Source organism: Amblyomma mixtum, chromosome 3 (genome assembly GCF_055824585.1).
Source record: "Amblyomma mixtum isolate Tamu chromosome 3, ASM5582458v1, whole genome shotgun sequence".
In the NCBI taxonomy this organism is placed as follows: Eukaryota; Metazoa; Arthropoda; class Arachnida; order Ixodida; family Ixodidae; genus Amblyomma; species Amblyomma mixtum.
The window spans coordinates 273,465,397-273,483,171 of NC_143014.1; the positions used below are offsets into that span (position 1 = coordinate 273,465,397).

The following is a 17,775-nucleotide window of genomic DNA, read 5'->3' on the forward strand; positions in this document are numbered from 1 at the left end:
TTGTTGGTAACGCAAGAGGTGATCAGATTTCTCCGGAATTATTGCAGCTGAGCGCAACTTACTCAGCAGTGTTCAAGATGTTGCAGATTTTGTAGGCACCTTATATCACAAGCTCTTCGTCACCTTTTAACTGAGTGCAGCCGAGAGCAGAAGTGATTATTTTCTTTGACAACCGCTGTTCACGCTTGCTGCTTCATCTCCATCAAGCTCAGTCCATTTGAAGGCACAGCTTTTCCCAATAAACAGTTTTCTCTGAAAGCCTTCAGCTGTCTTGATGATGATGACAAATGTTTATGGTGCAAGGGCAGCTTTGGTCAAAGAGCGCCATGACACGAGGTGTTTTTCATCTATACGAGGTGGGGTCAAAGACCCATTTCCCAAGCATTTGACTCTGAATAAGCCGAGCACCAGACCAGGGAAAAGCTTGTACCCACTGTATCACCGGTGGGTACCGAGCAGCACTGGGGATTGAACCGCGCACATGAGAAGGTGCACGGACGCTGAGTTCACTAGGCCACCACTGCGGTTCAGCTTTCCTCTTTCTGTCCCACTGCCGTCACCACCACGTGACACCATCAGTTGTCACGTGGTGCCCAAAGTGAGAGGCACCTGAATGATTACTTACGGAAAGATTGCTGCAGTCTGAACTAACAGAGCAGAGGGGTTCTTGATTTACACTGGATGGTGTGTGGTTGTGATCGAATATTTGGGAAGCACACTGTTGTTATTAAGAACAGGGGCCAGGTGACATGTGCTGTGTGAAATTTCACTTTTTTGTGAACGCGCTTTGTTTGGCTATGGGTTTCTTGTGTTGTATTTTGCTTTATAGTTCATAATAAACTATTAAAAGTTAGCGATTTTGAGTCTATTGACCTTCTCATGTCCATGTCTTGTGTTGTGCCTTAAGTTTCAGTTCGCATTGCACCAACTCACCCAAATTGCCATCTTGGTGTCCCTTCACATCAGTAACAGAGGATGGCCACCGTGGTGGCAAAGTGGTTATGGTGCTCAGCTGCTGACCCGAAAGATGCGGGTTCGATCCCGGCCTTGGCAGTTGCATTTTGATAGAGGCAAAATGCTAGAGACCCGTGCACCTTAAAGAACCCCAGGTGGTCGAAATTATCCGGAGCCTGGCTCCTCTATGACGTCCCCATAGCCTGAGTTGCTTTGGGACGTTAAACCCCATAAAACCACAAAACCAAAATATAAAACGATGTGTAGTGCACCATTTAGTTCTGGATGTCATTGTCGTCTTCTATGCTTGCACAGGCTGATGGAGTGGGAATGATTTCTGAAGTCTTAGACTCCTGACATGCCACATATTATCTACGATTTAATGCATTTAAATTGTGCAGTCCTTGTTCAGTTTGCACTTAGCACACTTGAATATTGGAACACTTTCATGTGCCTTCAATTAACTTGGCTACTTTAAACATTGCAGTTATGACTTAGGGTTATGCAGCTGTCATAATGGGTAATGGGTTTACGCAACTTATGTTATGGGTTTATGCAGTTGTCGAGGAAATCAAAATGAAACCTTTTTGTGGTGGTGGCAGAAGTACAACTGCTGTGTGGTGGATGGAGTTTTGTTGTGTCATTTTGGGCTGTGTTTAAGTGGTGTTGTCATCCTGGTGAGCGCAGGTTGACAAGCCCATCACCCCGGGTGACCGTGGAGTTGCAGCATTTCTGCACGGAGTCACCGATGAGATGAAGCAAGAGCACAGACAGCGATTATTTTCAAGGACCAAAGATGATGTCATCGCAGCAGTCAAGAGGTGAGTGATGAACAGCTAGAAGCTAGAGAACTTTCTGAGAACACATTGTCATATTGCTCAGAGGACTGTTGCATGCATGTGGAACTGATGGTAGTCTGAGCGCTCTGCATGTGTTTGCAACACCCCAGAGAAAGCACATTTTTATTGTTCTGTTTAACTCTTTCGCTACCGCGGAAAAAGGCACGATTTGGAGTGTACTGAAAAAAAAAAATTTTTTCCCAAGAACTAAATGCATGAAATTGTAGCTTATTAGTTACACTTCTGAATGAAACAAACAGAAGAGTTGTGTGTGCAAAAGTAAATGAACATTTATTTGTGAAATTTGCTAAAAACACAAAAAAGTATATAGCAAAAACAAAAATTACCGGCTGCACTAAGCCCGAACTTGATTAGAGGAAAACTGGAATATACAAACTGTTGCACATGTTTATAGCTGTCATTATTCACAGTTTCAGCTATGAGAAAAATTTACTGCACTTTCCATGGCTTGTCAAGTCAGGGGTCATGACTGTGGTGCAACTGTGAAGAGCAATCAGGGGTGAAGATGTGAAGCAGAGGTAGACTGATAAGTGCTTCACATAAGGTTTTATCTTTGTTCCTCCCTTGTTCTCTGATAGCCGAGCTTGTAGTTTCTTCTTTTTTTCATTCTTTTCGGTTGGTGTTGAATGGATTCTATGAGAGGATTGGGGGCGTGGACTTCTTTTCCCTCATCATACCCGAAGATTTCTTGAATGAGCTGCTCCCTGAAAGCCAGCTGATAAAATTTGGCATTTTAGGCAAGCTCTAAAACATCAGGATCGATGAAATAAGTTTTATCGATGTGGCTCAAAAGCCAGGACACTTTCCAAGTCTTGCCAATAGAAGCTGCCGCCACTGAATCATCCGGGTCCGTTACGTGCAAAAAACAAACAAAAAGCGAAAAACCAATTTTGAGAAATGATTTTTGATGGCAGAGGGCCAGAATAGATTATTCTGGTATTTCAGTAGAGATACAGTCGTGGCTGGTCAACAATTCCAATGTATATGATGATTCCAATGAACATCAGAATATCCAACAGATTCACGTCTTCCCATGAGCCGTCACGCCGAATTTGCTGAAAATCTTCATCCATGCATACTTATTAGTGTTTCCGCACACGGTCTTCATCATTTCCGCCGTGAAGAGCATCAAAAAAAGTCGAGAAGTCGAGTGAATCTCCGAGCGCCGCTCCGCAGCGATGTGCCGATATGGACGCCTAGCTGTCGTCTTGGTTGAAAAACGCAACGCAACCTTGAGCATTTGGCAAACTGTCTTCGCTATACGTTGTCAAGACCCTGAAGCACAAAAATAAACCACTGTCATCAATTACAAACCGTATGCACCACAGAAAACACACAGCGAACGAAAACAGAACTTACATGCAAGTACGCGCTGACGTTCCAGGCTCCCGAGGCGAAGTGTTGCTGTAGAAACCGAAATCCCACGTTTGTACATTGTTGCCCGACTAATAACCGCTGCTTTCGTCGCAAAAAACGAAACCGAAACCAGCCGACGTGCTCGGTGTCAGCTTTCGCTTTCGAGGAGCGCGCGGCGACGCGGACGCCATTTCCTCCGGCTGACGCTGCCGCGGCCGTTCAAAGTTTTATTTTTCACGGCGCCCCCTCATGTCAAAACACTAAAACCAAGGCTGCAATCGAAAGAGCAGTTGTTGTGCTCGCTATATAGATGGCGGAGCACGTCCACGACGCTCCAAAATGAGCTTTTTTGCGCGGGCGATTTGAATCGATCATATGCGAACGATGGCCTATGGCGCGGTAGCGAAAGAGTTAAGGAATGGTAAGGTTTAGACAAGGTGTTCACATCACTTAAACCAATAGCTTTCAAAGAAAGGGATACATTTTGTGAGAATAACTTCGAAGTGATAGCATTACAACTTGTACGCTTTCCCTTGCATGACTGTTGCATGCTCTTAACTCAGGGGTTCTCATACTGGGTTCTGTGGAACCCAGGGATTCCTTGGAGTGCTTTTATGGGCTCCCCGAGTACCTTAAACGGGGATGTGGTTAAAGGGACAGTGAGGAGAGCTCTATTAATATTTTTTTTAAAAGCAAAATTCGATAGTTCGGCATTTCATGGCTTTGTTGCCACTAGGCCGGCAGCGAAAGATGCATTTATTTCTAAGAAATTTGGATTCGAAGTTGAAAAAGTTTTCCTGCCGCTCTGATTCAAACTTTGGATTCTCTTATGACCACACAGGACTAAGTGACGTGAAACATGACGTGCACATGACGTAACGCAGACTCCGTGATTTCTGGCGGCCAGCAGTGCGGCCTAGCAGCAGCCGAAAAGAAAGCTGCCGCCGGCCGCACGTTGAAGGCATCTATCGGCTATTGCGGCTGTCGCTTCGTTTACGTTTGCACCGGCGTTTTGCCAGCCTTACGATGGATCCCGCTCTCGAAGTCGTCAACGAAGTTCTCGCAAATAGACACCTTTAGCATACCGTGTACCTTGTTACCGTTAGTGGAATACCGGGAGCCCGCCTACCGCCGGTCTGCAGGCGCTGATTGGTCCCGATTCTGCAGGCGCGCGCGTAGCTGCCGGATACGTGGCGCCATCTGGCGCCGTCAAGGAGATTTGCGCATGCATTGGCTGCGCTTCAGTGATTTGTGGCTTCTTGTGTCCTAGTGTTGCTAGAACCATTGGTTCTAGCAACACTGTTTTGTCCTATGACGTCATCACGCTTGTACTTGCGAGTTTGGCCTGTGGCGACGATACCTGTATTTTGGTTCTTGCTCTTTTCTACGTTACAAGAGCTTTGTTGTCAATATGAGTGGCGTTTTTGTAATCAGGAGCTGGTATTCTGTCGATACAAGCCAACTTCAATTTCTCCTCAGTGTCCCTTTAAAAAAAATTCTTGCTGGACAATATTCGAGAAACGGCATGCTTTAGCATCCCAGGCATACTGCAATTTTATTAGAGCCTCTTTAAGCCCTCATAAATCAAACCTAATGTTTGTTTTTTCATGTTCTGTGTTGAGAAGTGCTGGCATACGATGTTATCATTTTGTTGGTCACGCAAGAGGTGATCAGATTTCTCCGGAATTATTGCAGCTGAGCGCAACTTACTCAGCAGTGTTCAAGATGTTGCAGATTTTGTAGGCACCTTATATCACAAGCTCTTCGTCACCTTTTAACTGAGTGCAGCCGAGAGCAGAAGTGATTATTTTCTTTGACAACCGCTGTTCACGCTTGCTGCTTCATCTCCATCAAGCTCAGTCCATTTGAAGGCACAGCTTTTCCCAATAAACAGTTTTCTCTGAAAGCCTTCAGCTGTCTTGATGATGATGACAAATGTTTATGGTGCAAGGGCAGCTTTGGTCAAAGAGCGCCATGACACGAGGTGTTTTTCATCTATACGAGGTGGGGTCAAAGACCCATTTCCCAAGCATTTGACTCTGAATAAGCCGAGCACCAGACCAGGGAAAAGCTTGTACCCACTGTATCACCGGTGGGTACCGAGCAGCACTGGGGATTGAACCGCGCACATGAGAAGGTGCACGGACGCTGAGTTCACTAGGCCACCACTGCGGTTCAGCTTTCCTCTTTCTGTCCCACTGCCGTCACCACCACGTGACACCATCAGTTGTCACGTGGTGCCCAAAGTGAGAGGCACCTGAATGATTACTTACGGAAAGATTGCTGCAGTCTGAACTAACAGAGCAGAGGGGTTCTTGATTTACACTGGATGGTGTGTGGTTGTGATCGAATATTTGGGAAGCACACTGTTGTTATTAAGATCAGGGGCCAGGTGACATGTGCTGTGTGAAATTTCACTTTTTTGTGAACGCGCTTTGTTTGGCTATGGGTTTCTTGTGTTGTATTTTGCTTTATAGTTCATAATAAACTATTAAAAGTTAGCGATTTTGAGTCTATTGACCTTCTCATGTCCATGTCTTGTGTTGTGCCTTAAGTTTCAGTTCGCATTGCACCAACTCACCCAAATTGCCATCTTGGTGTCCCTTCACATCAGTAACAGAGGATGGCCACCGTGGTGGCAAAGTGGTTATGGTGCTCAGCTGCTGACCCGAAAGATGCGGGTTCGATCCCGGCCTTGGCAGTTGCATTTTGATAGAGGCAAAATGCTAGAGACCCGTGCACCTTAAAGAACCCCAGGTGGTCGAAATTATCCGGAGCCTGGCTCCTCTATGACGTCCCCATAGCCTGAGTTGCTTTGGGACGTTAAACCCCATAAAACCACAAAACCAAAATATAAAACGATGTGTAGTGCACCATTTAGTTCTGGATGTCATTGTCGTCTTCTATGCTTGCGCAGGCTGATGGAGTGGGAATGATTTCTGAAGTCTTAGACTCCTGACATGCCACATATTATCTACGATTTAATGCATTTAAATTGTGCAGTCCTTGTTCAGTTTGCACTTAGCACACTTGAATATTGGAACACTTTCATGTGCCTTCAATTAACTTGGCTACTTTAAACATTGCAGTTATGACTTAGGGTTATGCAGCTGTCATAATGGGTAATGGGTTTACGCAACTTATGTTATGGGTTTATGCAGTTGTCGAGGAAATCAAAATGAAACCTTTTTGTGGTGGTGGCAGAAGTACAACTGCTGTGTGGTGGATGGAGTTTTGTTGTGTCATTTTGGGCTGTGTTTAAGTGGTGTTGTCATCCTGGTGAGCGCAGGTTGACAAGCCCATCACCCCGGGTGACCGTGGAGTTGCAGCATTTCTGCACGGAGTCACCGATGAGATGAAGCAAGAGCACAGACAGCGATTATTTTCAAGGACCAAAGATGATGTCATCGCAGCAGTCAAGAGGTGAGTGATGAACAGCTAGAAGCTAGAGAACTTTCTGAGAACACATTGTCATATTGCTCAGAGGACTGTTGCATGCATGTGGAACTGATGGTAGTCTGAGCGCTCTGCATGTGTTTGCAACACCCCAGAGAAAGCACATTTTTATTGTTCTGTTTAACTCTTTCGCTACCGCGGAAAAAGGCACGATTTGGAGTGTACTGAAAGAAAAAATTTTTTCCCAAGAACTAAATGCATGAAATTGTAGCTTATTAGTTACACTTCTGAATGAAACAAACAGAAGAGTTGTGTGTGCAAAAGTAAATGAACATTTATTTGTGAAATTTGCTAAAAACACAAAAAAGTATATAGCAAAAACAAAAATTACCGGCTGCACTAAGCCCGAACTTGATTAGAGGAAAACTGGAATATACAAACTGTTGCACATGTTTATAGCTGTCATTATTCACAGTTTCAGCTATGAGAAAAATTTACTGCACTTTCCATGGCTTGTCAAGTCAGGGGTCATGACTGTGGTGCAACTGTGAAGAGCAATCAGGGGTGAAGATGTGAAGCAGAGGTAGACTGATAAGTGCTTCACATAAGGTTTTATCTTTGTTCCTCCCTTGTTCTCTGATAGCCGAGCTTGTAGTTTCTTCTTTTTTTCATTCTTTTCGGTTGGTGTTGAATGGATTCTATGAGAGGATTGGGGGCGTGGACTTCTTTTCCCTCATCATACCCGAAGATTTCTTGAATGAGCTGCTCCCTGAAAGCCAGCTGATAAAATTTGGCATTTTAGGCAAGCTCTAAAACATCAGGATCGATGAAATAAGTTTTATCGATGTGGCTCAAAAGCCAGGACACTTTCCAAGTCTTGCCAATAGAAGCTGCCGCCACTGAATCATCCGGGTCCGTTACGTGCAAAAAACAAACAAAAAGCGAAAAACCAATTTTGAGAAATGATTTTTGATGGCAGAGGGCCAGAATAGATTATTCTGGTATTTCAGTAGAGATACAGTCGTGGCTGGTCAACAATTCCAATGTATATGATGATTCCAATGAACATCAGAATATCCAACAGATTCACGTCTTCCCATGAGCCGTCACGCCGAATTTGCTGAAAATCTTCATCCATGCATACTTATTAGTGTTTCCGCACACGGTCTTCATCATTTCCGCCGTGAAGAGCATCAAAAAAAGTCGAGAAGTCGAGTGAATCTCCGAGCGCCGCTCCGCAGCGATGTGCCGATATGGACGCCTAGCTGTCGTCTTGGTTGAAAAACGCAACGCAACCTTGAGCATTTGGCAAACTGTCTTCGCTATACGTTGTCAAGACCCTGAAGCACAAAAATAAACCACTGTCATCAATTACAAACCGTATGCACCACAGAAAACACACAGCGAACGAAAACAGAACTTACATGCAAGTACGCGCTGACGTTCCAGGCTCCCGAGGCGAAGTGTTGCTGTAGAAACCGAAATCCCACGTTTGTACATTGTTGCCCGACTAATAACCGCTGCTTTCGTCGCAAAAAACGAAACCGAAACCAGCCGACGTGCTCGGTGTCAGCTTTCGCTTTCGAGGAGCGCGCGGCGACGCGGACGCCATTTCCTCCGGCTGACGCTGCCGCGGCCGTTCAAAGTTTTATTTTTCACGGCGCCCCCTCATGTCAAAACACTAAAACCAAGGCTGCAATCGAAAGAGCAGTTGTTGTGCTCGCTATATAGATGGCGGAGCACGTCCACGACGCTCCAAAATGAGCTTTTTTGCGCGGGCGATTTGAATCGATCATATGCGAACGATGGCCTATGGCGCGGTAGCGAAAGAGTTAAGGAATGGTAAGGTTTAGACAAGGTGTTCACATCACTTAAACCAATAGCTTTCAAAGAAAGGGATACATTTTGTGAGAATAACTTCGAAGTGATAGCATTACAACTTGTACGCTTTCCCTTGCATGACTGTTGCATGCTCTTAACTCAGGAGTTCTCATACTGGGTTCTGTGGAACCCAGGGATTCCTTGGAGTGCTTTTATGGGCTCCCCGAGTACCTTAAACGGGGATGTGGTTAAAGGGACAGTGAGGAGAGCTCTATTAATATTTTTTTTAAAAGCAAAATTCGATAGTTCGGCATTTCATGGCTTTGTTGCCACTAGGCCGGCAGCGAAAGATGCATTTATTTCTAAGAAATTTGGATTCGAAGTTGAAAAAGTTTTCCTGCCGCTCTGATTCAAACTTTGGATTCTCTTATGACCACACAGGACTAAGTGACGTGAAACATGACGTGCACATGACGTAACGCAGACTCCGTGATTTCTGGCGGCCAGCAGTGCGGCCTAGCAGCAGCCGAAAAGAAAGCTGCCGCCGGCCGCACGTTGAAGGCATCTATCGGCTATTGCGGCTGTCGCTTCGTTTACGTTTGCACCGGCGTTTTGCCAGCCTTACGATGGATCCCGCTCTCGAAGTCGTCAACGAAGTTCTCGCAAATAGACACCTTTAGCATACCGTGTACCTTGTTACCGTTAGTGGAATACCGGGAGCCCGCCTACCGCCGGTCTGCAGGCGCTGATTGGTCCCGATTCTGCAGGCGTGCGCGTAGCTGCCGGATACGTGGCGCCATCTGGCGCCGTCAAGGAGATTTGCGCATGCATTGGCTGCGCTTCAGTGATTTGTGGCTTCTTGTGTCCTAGTGTTGCTAGAACCATTGGTTCTAGCAACACTGTTTTGTCCTATGACGTCATCACGCTTGTACTTGCGAGTTTGGCCTGTGGCGACGATACCTGTATTTTGGTTCTTGCTCTTTTCTACGTTACAAGAGCTTTGTTGTCAATATGAGTGGCGTTTTTGTAATCAGGAGCTGGTATTCTGTCGATACAAGCCAACTTCAATTTCTCCTCAGTGTCCCTTTAATAAAATGGCCAATTTTGCCATGACAAGCCTCTGCTAGATGTTTTCAATTTCAGCAGCAACATGTGTGAAACAAGTGGTTATGGCTTTGACATTATGAGAAATTGTGTAGCACCATGATTTTGTTAATGAGCTGAAGGTGCAGTATGGGGACGTGTGATTTCAACAGTTGTGGAGGTGGTATTCTAGTTCCACTCGAGTGTCTTTCTCTTGTCAAGACCTTGTGCAGGTTCATCTGTAACACTACAGTATTCTCGATTTCTCTCTCCTCACTTAGATGTGCCAGTGAAGGTGGCTGCACATCAAGTGTTGCTGTCATCGGCCCTGAAAACAAGTTCACAGAGACTGGGAGGCACTGGCTTGTCCACAGAGAGTAGGTGCCATTGTCCACAGGGTTTTTAAGGTCGTCTACTTTTTGCACCATGTCTTGAAAATTGAACTCTCGCATCCACTGGTCTACATTTGTGCCCATGTGTTGGCTTTGAGGTTTGTTGCATTACTTTGTGCCTTCCTTTGTTCTTTGCCAATCACTTCTTAGCTACAAGGACTTCTGATGGGAAAGTTAGTGCTGCCACAATGCTGTGCCCTTCAGCCTTAGCCATTGTAGCTTTATGCAACAGCATTCTGAAGGAAGCATCAGAAAGAAGTGCTGTACTGCTATTCGGTTGCATCCTATGTGAAAAGCTGTGCACATACGTGGTTTTATTCTTCTAGTTCATGTTCCTGTTGAAATCAGCAGCTGTAAAACACATTGAAGAGTTTTATCCAGAGGAGGCCAAAGCACATGCATAGCTGTGCTGGAGTGGTGGACTATTTCAGTTTTACATCTAGAGTTTGCTGCGGCAGTGTTTTTCAGTTTTATAACCTTGGAACCTTGCAGTAGGATTGTGCTGTATTTCTTTTTTTTAACACTTGCGAGCAGTTTTAGTGTTATAGACACTGAGTTTTTTAAAAAAGTGACGTACTGCCTTTGCCAAAAGTAACCAAGTAATGGGGTTTGTTTTTTAGCCATGTCACGGAGCACTTATGGCACCTCTTAAGTTCTAAATGTGCGTAAGGTAAGGAGAACCCGTGTTCTCACCTTTGAAGACCTTCTCGTCTTTAAGGGTGCTGTATGGGCTCCACTATATGGCTGAGAAGCAAACTGTGTTGCCTAGTTACTTTTGACATAGAGGTACATTACCCTCATCGCTCATCACATGCAAGGGAAAATGTTGCTGTGTTGGTTACTACCCGCGATACACTAGTGGTGCGGGGAGTCTACTCCAATTAGACTCAACTACACTCTGTTGGTTACTGAAATGTCCTGAGTGTTTTTCATTTGGGAGACAATTTGGGAGACTTCACAAGTATGAATGCACATGGATGTACTATCTGCAACGAATGAAACTGAACAAGAAAACTGAGGGGGCAACACAAAAACACCAACGTATTAGCTCTTGGAGAGCAAATACAAGCGAGGTCGATTAACACTTCTGAAGAACAGTCTTCGTGCCTTTGAAGTTAAAATAACGTGAGCTAGTATTGAGCTTCCCCTATCTGAGAGGTTCTTATTTTGCTGTCCGTGGCTCAGTTGTCTTGTTCGCATTTCATTTCTTGTTGATAGTACACCCTTCCAATTTTTTAACATGAACGCGCGAGCATCGGCTGCTTCGTGCAGTGGTGCCGAGGCGCAGCAGAGCAGAAATCGGGAGAGGGAATCAGCATGTGCACCAATCATGCTGCTGTGGCTATCGTTGTCTGCTTGGCTGTTCTGTTTCGTGCGAAGCCACCCTTGCGAAGAAAGTTTTATGGCTGAGTTCTGAGAGCGTTTGTTACTTGTTCTATGTGCTGCGTGTTTGCGGCTCTAGACTGGTGCAAACGCATAGTGTTCCAAGCAAGACTCTAGGCCCCAGTTGCATTTGCAGGTAGCGTCTCGAGAGCATTTACATTAACGAAATTAACGTGGCAATAGTGAGGGTCCTCTTCAATCAGTTTTTCGTCAGTAGCAATTGCAACTAGTTTCTTCTGCATGCTAGGCTATTCCCAAACGTATGCTCTTTTCAGAATCACCCACGCTATATGCAGTGGATGAAAACGCAGCTTCTTGGGGCTCCGATGCATAACAGCTGATGATGGGCGGAGGTTGCTTCACACTAACCAGAACAGCCTAGCAGATGAAGCTTATTCCAGCAGCACGAATTGTGGGTGTGCCCCTTCCCTCGCACACTTTCTCTTCTCCTTCTTCCGGCGCTGCAACGCCAGGTAGTCGACACTTGTGTGTTCGTGTAAAAAAATTGAAAGGGTGTACATAGCATACCAGATGTATCAGTAACTTTACATAGCTTAATAAACTTTGAGCGCTCTTAGATTAATATTTTACCAATTTAACCTTGCCTCGGCTCAGGAATTTTTAGAAGCCAGCAGATAGAAGGGGTAGAAGATGGTGACAATGGAGCAAACTGGTGTTGTAGTTATAAAAATGGTAGATTCTGGAAATGTGAGATGTGTGATGAAAAAAGAACTTCATTTGGCTTCCGTTAATTTAGTGTTAGTTAATTTGGCCTTTGTTTTTGTTGGCACGATTGAACTGTGCCCAAAGGTCCCAATGGGCAGTCATATGCTGGTATGAAGGGAATAGTTTATTATTTCAGTCTCAAAATGCTAAATTCTATGTAATTCAGTTGAAGAATTGGCTGCTGGAAGTATAAAAATGCAATGGCAGTTCCAAGTGTAAAAAGTGTATCTTGAAATCTACTACTTAAGAGTGCAGTTGCGACGGAAAGTATGTTTGCCACACAAGCAGAGCCATTACCATATACTATACTCATGTAAAGGCCACACTTTTTTTCTGTGCTTTTGACGGGGTGCGGCCCTTACACGGGACCAGCATTATTCCTTTAAATTTTCCCGACTACAGTGAAGCCTCGATTATGCATCCTTTTTTTTATGCTGTGACATGCATTTTTATGAGGAATTAATGCAGTCGCTGCGAACCCTTGAAATACATAATGCATTGAAAGCATGGGCGATTGGACGTGCGCTGGACAACCACCACAAATTAACTGCATAAAGTAAAACAGATTGCTAGATCAATTTACAGGCAGACGCCATATGATTCTAAGATGAGAGATCCTACGAAGATCTGGTGCTCTACTGACCGATGGTTTGGAGAGGCGTGTCTCGCGTGAGACCCGCCACCACCAATGTGAGGTGGCGTTCTCTTGGCCTGTTTTTCGGCACGCTTCACTGTTGAAGGCATTGCAGAAATCAGTTACACATTCATTTTAATGTGAGGTTATTGTGTGTTGGTGAACTGGTAACAAGGTTAGACCTTTTATAGTAAACTATGACTAGATTCAAAGCACTTTTGGTGCGGCTTTGATGCGAAGCACACTAGGCCTAATGACACCAGGTGAACGGCGCGCTACTACGGCGCCCGAGTCTGGTAAGCTGCGTGTTGCCGCAAAGAAACGCGCTGCTAGCGTGGGTGCACCCCGTTCTAGTTTTTTTTTGCTCAGCATAACGATTTGTGCTTTGTGGTGCGAATGCCGAGCACACACGATAAGGTAGCAGCGCTGCGGCACTCCGTGCTCATGGTTCCAGGTGTAGTCCAGTGCGCACAATGACGCGTGCATGGTCGTACTGAGTGTTGCAGGTAGTTATCGTCTATCAGCTCCCAGTGTAACTTACCACGTGGGCAGATTATGCACACATGAAGCAATTCTTTAGTTTTTTTTTCCCCGAAATACTGGCTGCCAAGTTTAGGGTGCGGCCCTTACATTGGTGCAGTCCGCACACAAATATATACAATATCTGAGGTCCCCCAATGACAGAGAAGCCAATCGTTGTACAAGCAGCAATGGTATCTTGCTTCCTCTTAGGGATGTGACGTCACCAGTAGCACGCCCGTCTATATTCGCTCTGTGTTTGCTTAAAGAAAGAATTTCGAGCTAGTTTCTGGCCATTTCAGGCAAATAATGATCAAGGCTATCACTTGCAGTTGTGAATTAAGCCATTCAGCGCCCACACGAGAGGTTTTGTGACAGTATACGAGACATCATTTGTTGCTGTAATGGGACTTACTTTGGTCGAATGTCAGTTTTGGCTTTGTTTTCGTGTTTTCACATTTCTATAATTTTTTTCCTTGTGATTTTAGAACTTTATTCATCACAACTATTGTAGGGAGGTTGAAGAAATATAATGTGACGGTGTACTTAAAATGTTCAAAAATCCGACGGAATTGCCCTCTAACAACAAAAGATAATGGAGTAAGCTACTGAAGCCTTCTAGACCGTTGGCAAGCACTCAGTCGCAAGTCCTGGAGATCACACAGCTAGCATAGTTGCCACTGGCGCGGAACCCAGAGATAGAGCTCCACCCCATCCTCCTACCTCCCATGATGCTTGCACGCTGTTGTTATATCTTCTCCTCATCTCCTTCGAAGAGGCAGCACAGGTTTGCGGGTGTATAGCCTCGTGGGTGTATAGCCCTGCTGGCTGTGTACCCAGACTCCCTAGTCAGCAGTGCATAGTTCAAATTATCGATGACGGAGCCGATTCATGTTGAAATTCCCGCAATTAAAAGACCAAGTCATACAGTTTGAATTGTCCAAAAATTCAAATTAATGAAATTTGAATTGACAGGTATTCACTGTATTAAATATCTAGTATGTGTTACGATAGATGCTAACAGTGTTACTCTATTCCACTTTGTGCAGCTAACAAAGAAAATGCATATGCTCACTTTGTCTTTGAAGACCTTTTTAGAAGGCATTTTAAGTGAATATAAGTGCTTTTTGATAAGAAGTTTAAAATTATACTCTGTGGGGTTTAAACTGGGGGAGATATGCACATTCTCCCCGTTTTACCGCGGCTGACACAGTTCAAAGCCGCACGGACCCCACCCCGTGGTCGCGAGCGCTACTGAGCGCACGCCGACCGCGGAGGGCCTTGCTCTGCGGGAACAAAGGAACGACACACTGGCTGACACAAACAAGGCATTTATTGCTATAACAACAATAACGCCAGCTAGCAACAAAATACACTGAGGAATCGAGGATGTCCGACTCACCAGCACGGCTACGAGCGAACGTTCGCCCACGGTAGGGCAGAGGGAAAACTTCGAGGCCGGACGGGACAGGCTTGGCGGGAGCAAGTTCCGACCAAGAGGCGCCCGTCGACGAAGAGCGAAGCCGCGAGCGAAACGTCCGCTTGCTTCCCGGTCCCAGGGAGAAGAGAGATAGCCTTCCCCCGCGCGCGAGCGGCAAAACACGCCATCCGTGGCGCTGCTGTCGCTGCGATGCGAGCGCCCTCCCCTGTTAGTTAAAAGTAACCCCACTAAAGGGAGTGCGTTGCGGGGAAGCTAACCACAGGGAACTAGTGAGTTGAGGGAAAGCGAACGCAGGGGACGAAGGCGTCCCCACAACTCCCAATTTGAACCGCTATACTTCATGACCCACAGAGCCTCAAGTAATAATAGTGTACTGTAAGTTTTGATGCTACTGATATGCAGTGCCAATAAGACAGCTCTTTGTTCCATGAGCTCTACTTTGAATTTTTTATATTTAAAAATTTCCCAAATGCATATTAGTGCTAAGGAATCTTTAAGCGGTTAAGGATGAAAGGCCGTGTTTAGGCACCAAAAATGTCCAAGCCAGTGGTTCTCAAGTGAGCGTCCATTGACCTTTTCTGCTTTTTAATGATATTTCTGGGTTGTTTGAAGATTTTCCTCTATGGTGAAGCCTCGTAGCTTTTTTGCTAGATGGCATGACCTGATGGACCCTTCTGGGCTTCTTCAAGTCATGCATTTGAATTGCAAGCAGAAACTCATATATTTTCTGTGAAAAGCATGGCACAACACATGGATTAGTTGCTGCATTCAGCCAATGCAGCATTTTTTTCTTTTCTCTGCATATCCATAACATAAGTTCAGTTGACAGTCACAACTAGTGGCGTAATCGGTCCTTTGTCATCATAGCACTTTCACTTCCTCTTTCTTAGACTTCACAGCAGTTTGCTAGAGAAAACCAGCGCACTCATAAGGAGACTAGCTGATTGGGCTAGTTGGGAGTGTGGACATTATGGGAGTGCAAAAGAAGTGCCCCCCCCCCCCAGCTTCCGAAATTATTCAAACAATAATTTAGGAGTGCTCCCACCCCCCTCTTTTCTTTTTGTGCTCTTTTCTTTTCTCTTTTCTTTTTATTGTCAACACATTTATGGTTGAGAATCACTAGTTCTATTCATATTCTCAGGTGAACGTTCAAAGAAACTTTATAAATATGCAATAGTAGTTAGATTTTAATGCTTATATACGCTGGGGTCATTTTTTTAGAATCTGTGCTGGCTTTAATGTGTATTATAAGGAGAATGTGTGGCATGATATGATGCAAGACATCACAGAGGGCTCTGCTAGCTAGAACTAACCAAAGTGATGAATCATATTTATGGCAGTTTTGCCACTTCGTTACAAAGTTTGTTGAGAAAGACCTAATTTTGAGCTGACAGCAGTCAGCTGAACATGCACTGCATGATATCATATGTCACTCTAGAAGGTCTCCTGGTAGCAAAAAAAAATAAGTTGAATTTTGTTACATATATAGTTTTGTTGTTCTCAAGATTTTTTTTGAAGGTTGTCTCATTATTTTGTTTTGTTAGGACATTTGTGGGAGCTGTGTTGTACGCAATTGAATAAATTATGCCCATCACTGACTTGTGCATGTTGTGCTGCTTACCTTTGCACACGAAACATCTATTCTTGTTTTAAGGTTGTTTACAAGGAGACCATCCATTAATCTAATAGAGAGCTCTCTTTGACTGCTGTTTCATTTGGCTGGCAGTTGCAGTAAATTTGCTGGCTGTTGGTCTAACTCAAGCAGGAAAATGTGTAAAAATGTTTTGGATGGTGTGAAAGTAACTGCTGGAAGAATGAGAAATGTGGTAGCAAGAAATATAGTTCTTTCTTAGTAGCATAATCTAGTTCATGCAATTAATGCATAATAAATCTGTCTTTCATTTATCATGCTTAGCTGTGCTGATTTGTAACACAGTGAAGGAGGGGAAGAATAAAAAAAAGTCGGGGAGGTGGCTCGATACATTATGATTACCAAATACAACAAAAGATCTGATTGTCATTTTCTTTATGTAAATAATATAATATAGTGGGATCTCATTGATATGAATCTCATGGGATCACAAAAAATATTCGTATCACATGAAATTCGTACCCTCGGGAATGAACGATATCCGTGTTCTGAAGCAAGCGAAGTGCATTCTTACAAATCCATTTAGGGCAGCGCTTAATGCTCACAGATGCGTTTGCGGCTCACACATTGTAATTATTCGTAGTGTTGCGGGAGTGTTCAGAACACGCTAAATTCTGTGCATTGTGCTCAGTGCTCTTCAAGGGTGAAATTTTATAAATTTTAAGGTGTGGGATTATTTGAATAATTGAATATGAATTGATTGTTTGTTGTTCGGTTTGTATTCAATTCGAGAAATTGATATTCAAGAATTTTCTAATATTTGCTGGTGATTGAATACCATGCTGACTTTCATAAAGCTGACCTTGGCAAAACCCCTATATTTGGGCAGATTATCTGAAGGCGGAGTTTAAATTGTCCAGAAGACAGTTCAAAGGCGGCCTCTTTGCTATCATCTCCGTCGTTTTTTGATGCATGTACCAATAACATTTGGGCACTGCTAGGCTCGGACCTGAAGTGAAATTCCACATGTGAGCTTTTCCACGTGTCACATGCGATGAAAGCAAGATGGCTGACCACCCGATTTAAACAATTGCAATGCAAAAGCATGCGTTTTTTCGTTTTATTCTTCCATAATATTTTACAAACTTGATGCCACACACATAGCATTCATCCTATCACCTTCACAACTCTTCCAGCATTAGCTCTGCCATCTTGCTTTGGTCAGCTATGGCACCACATACACATGGCACCTTCACTGGGTGTGGCTGCCTTGTGAAGAGGTCTGAGGCACCCTCTTCGGAAAGTGGTTCGCCGTTAGTCGTTCTGGGCTGTCTGTGCTTTGCCTCTGGACTTAGGTCGTTTGATCTGGTGCTGGTACTGTTGTAATCCAAGTGTAGAGATCCATCACTACCACTGCCCGAATAGAAAATGGTGTGTGTGACTGTAAAGCAACTTTTCCAGGCATCTGAACCACTCAAAGGAAACCGAGTAAAAAATGCTGAGAGTGATAACACCTTGTGGACGTCGGTAATAACGAACCAAGGACAGTGCCACTCAAGATAAAAATCAACTTTTGTGCTCCTCCACAGGACCAGATGATGCATGTGGAGGAATCAAAA

General features: G+C 44.5%; 2 protein-coding genes across 2 annotated transcripts in view; both read left to right on the forward strand.

The window, feature by feature from the left end:
• Positions 1-17,775, forward strand: part of LOC149354876 (uncharacterized) — a 246,907-nt gene that overhangs the window by 45,991 nt on the left and 183,141 nt on the right. The window lies entirely within an intron of this gene.
• LOC149354877 (presequence protease, mitochondrial-like) lies at positions 1,687-17,758 on the forward strand. The gene is made up of 4 exons (XM_089583543.1): positions 1,687-1,775; positions 6,460-6,593; positions 9,752-9,847; positions 17,618-17,758. Exons 2-4 carry the CDS (start codon positions 6,526-6,528, stop codon positions 17,646-17,648), a joined length of 195 nt encoding a protein of 64 aa, XP_089439669.1. The 5' UTR covers positions 1,687-1,775; positions 6,460-6,525; the 3' UTR covers positions 17,649-17,758.

Excerpts from the sequence above, each read along its gene's own strand:
- LOC149354877 (XM_089583543.1), top strand. The coding sequence starts at position 6,526 with ATGAAGCAAGAGCACAGACAGCGATTATTTTCAAGGACCAAAGATGAT. Across the intron at positions 6,594-9,751 it reads GTCATCGCAGCAGTCAAGAG|ATGTGCCAGTGAAGGTGGCT; the intron begins GTGAGTGATGAA and ends CTCCTCACTTAG. Across the intron at positions 9,848-17,617 it reads CACTGGCTTGTCCACAGAGA|GCATCTGAACCACTCAAAGG; the intron begins GTAGGTGCCATT and ends CAACTTTTCCAG.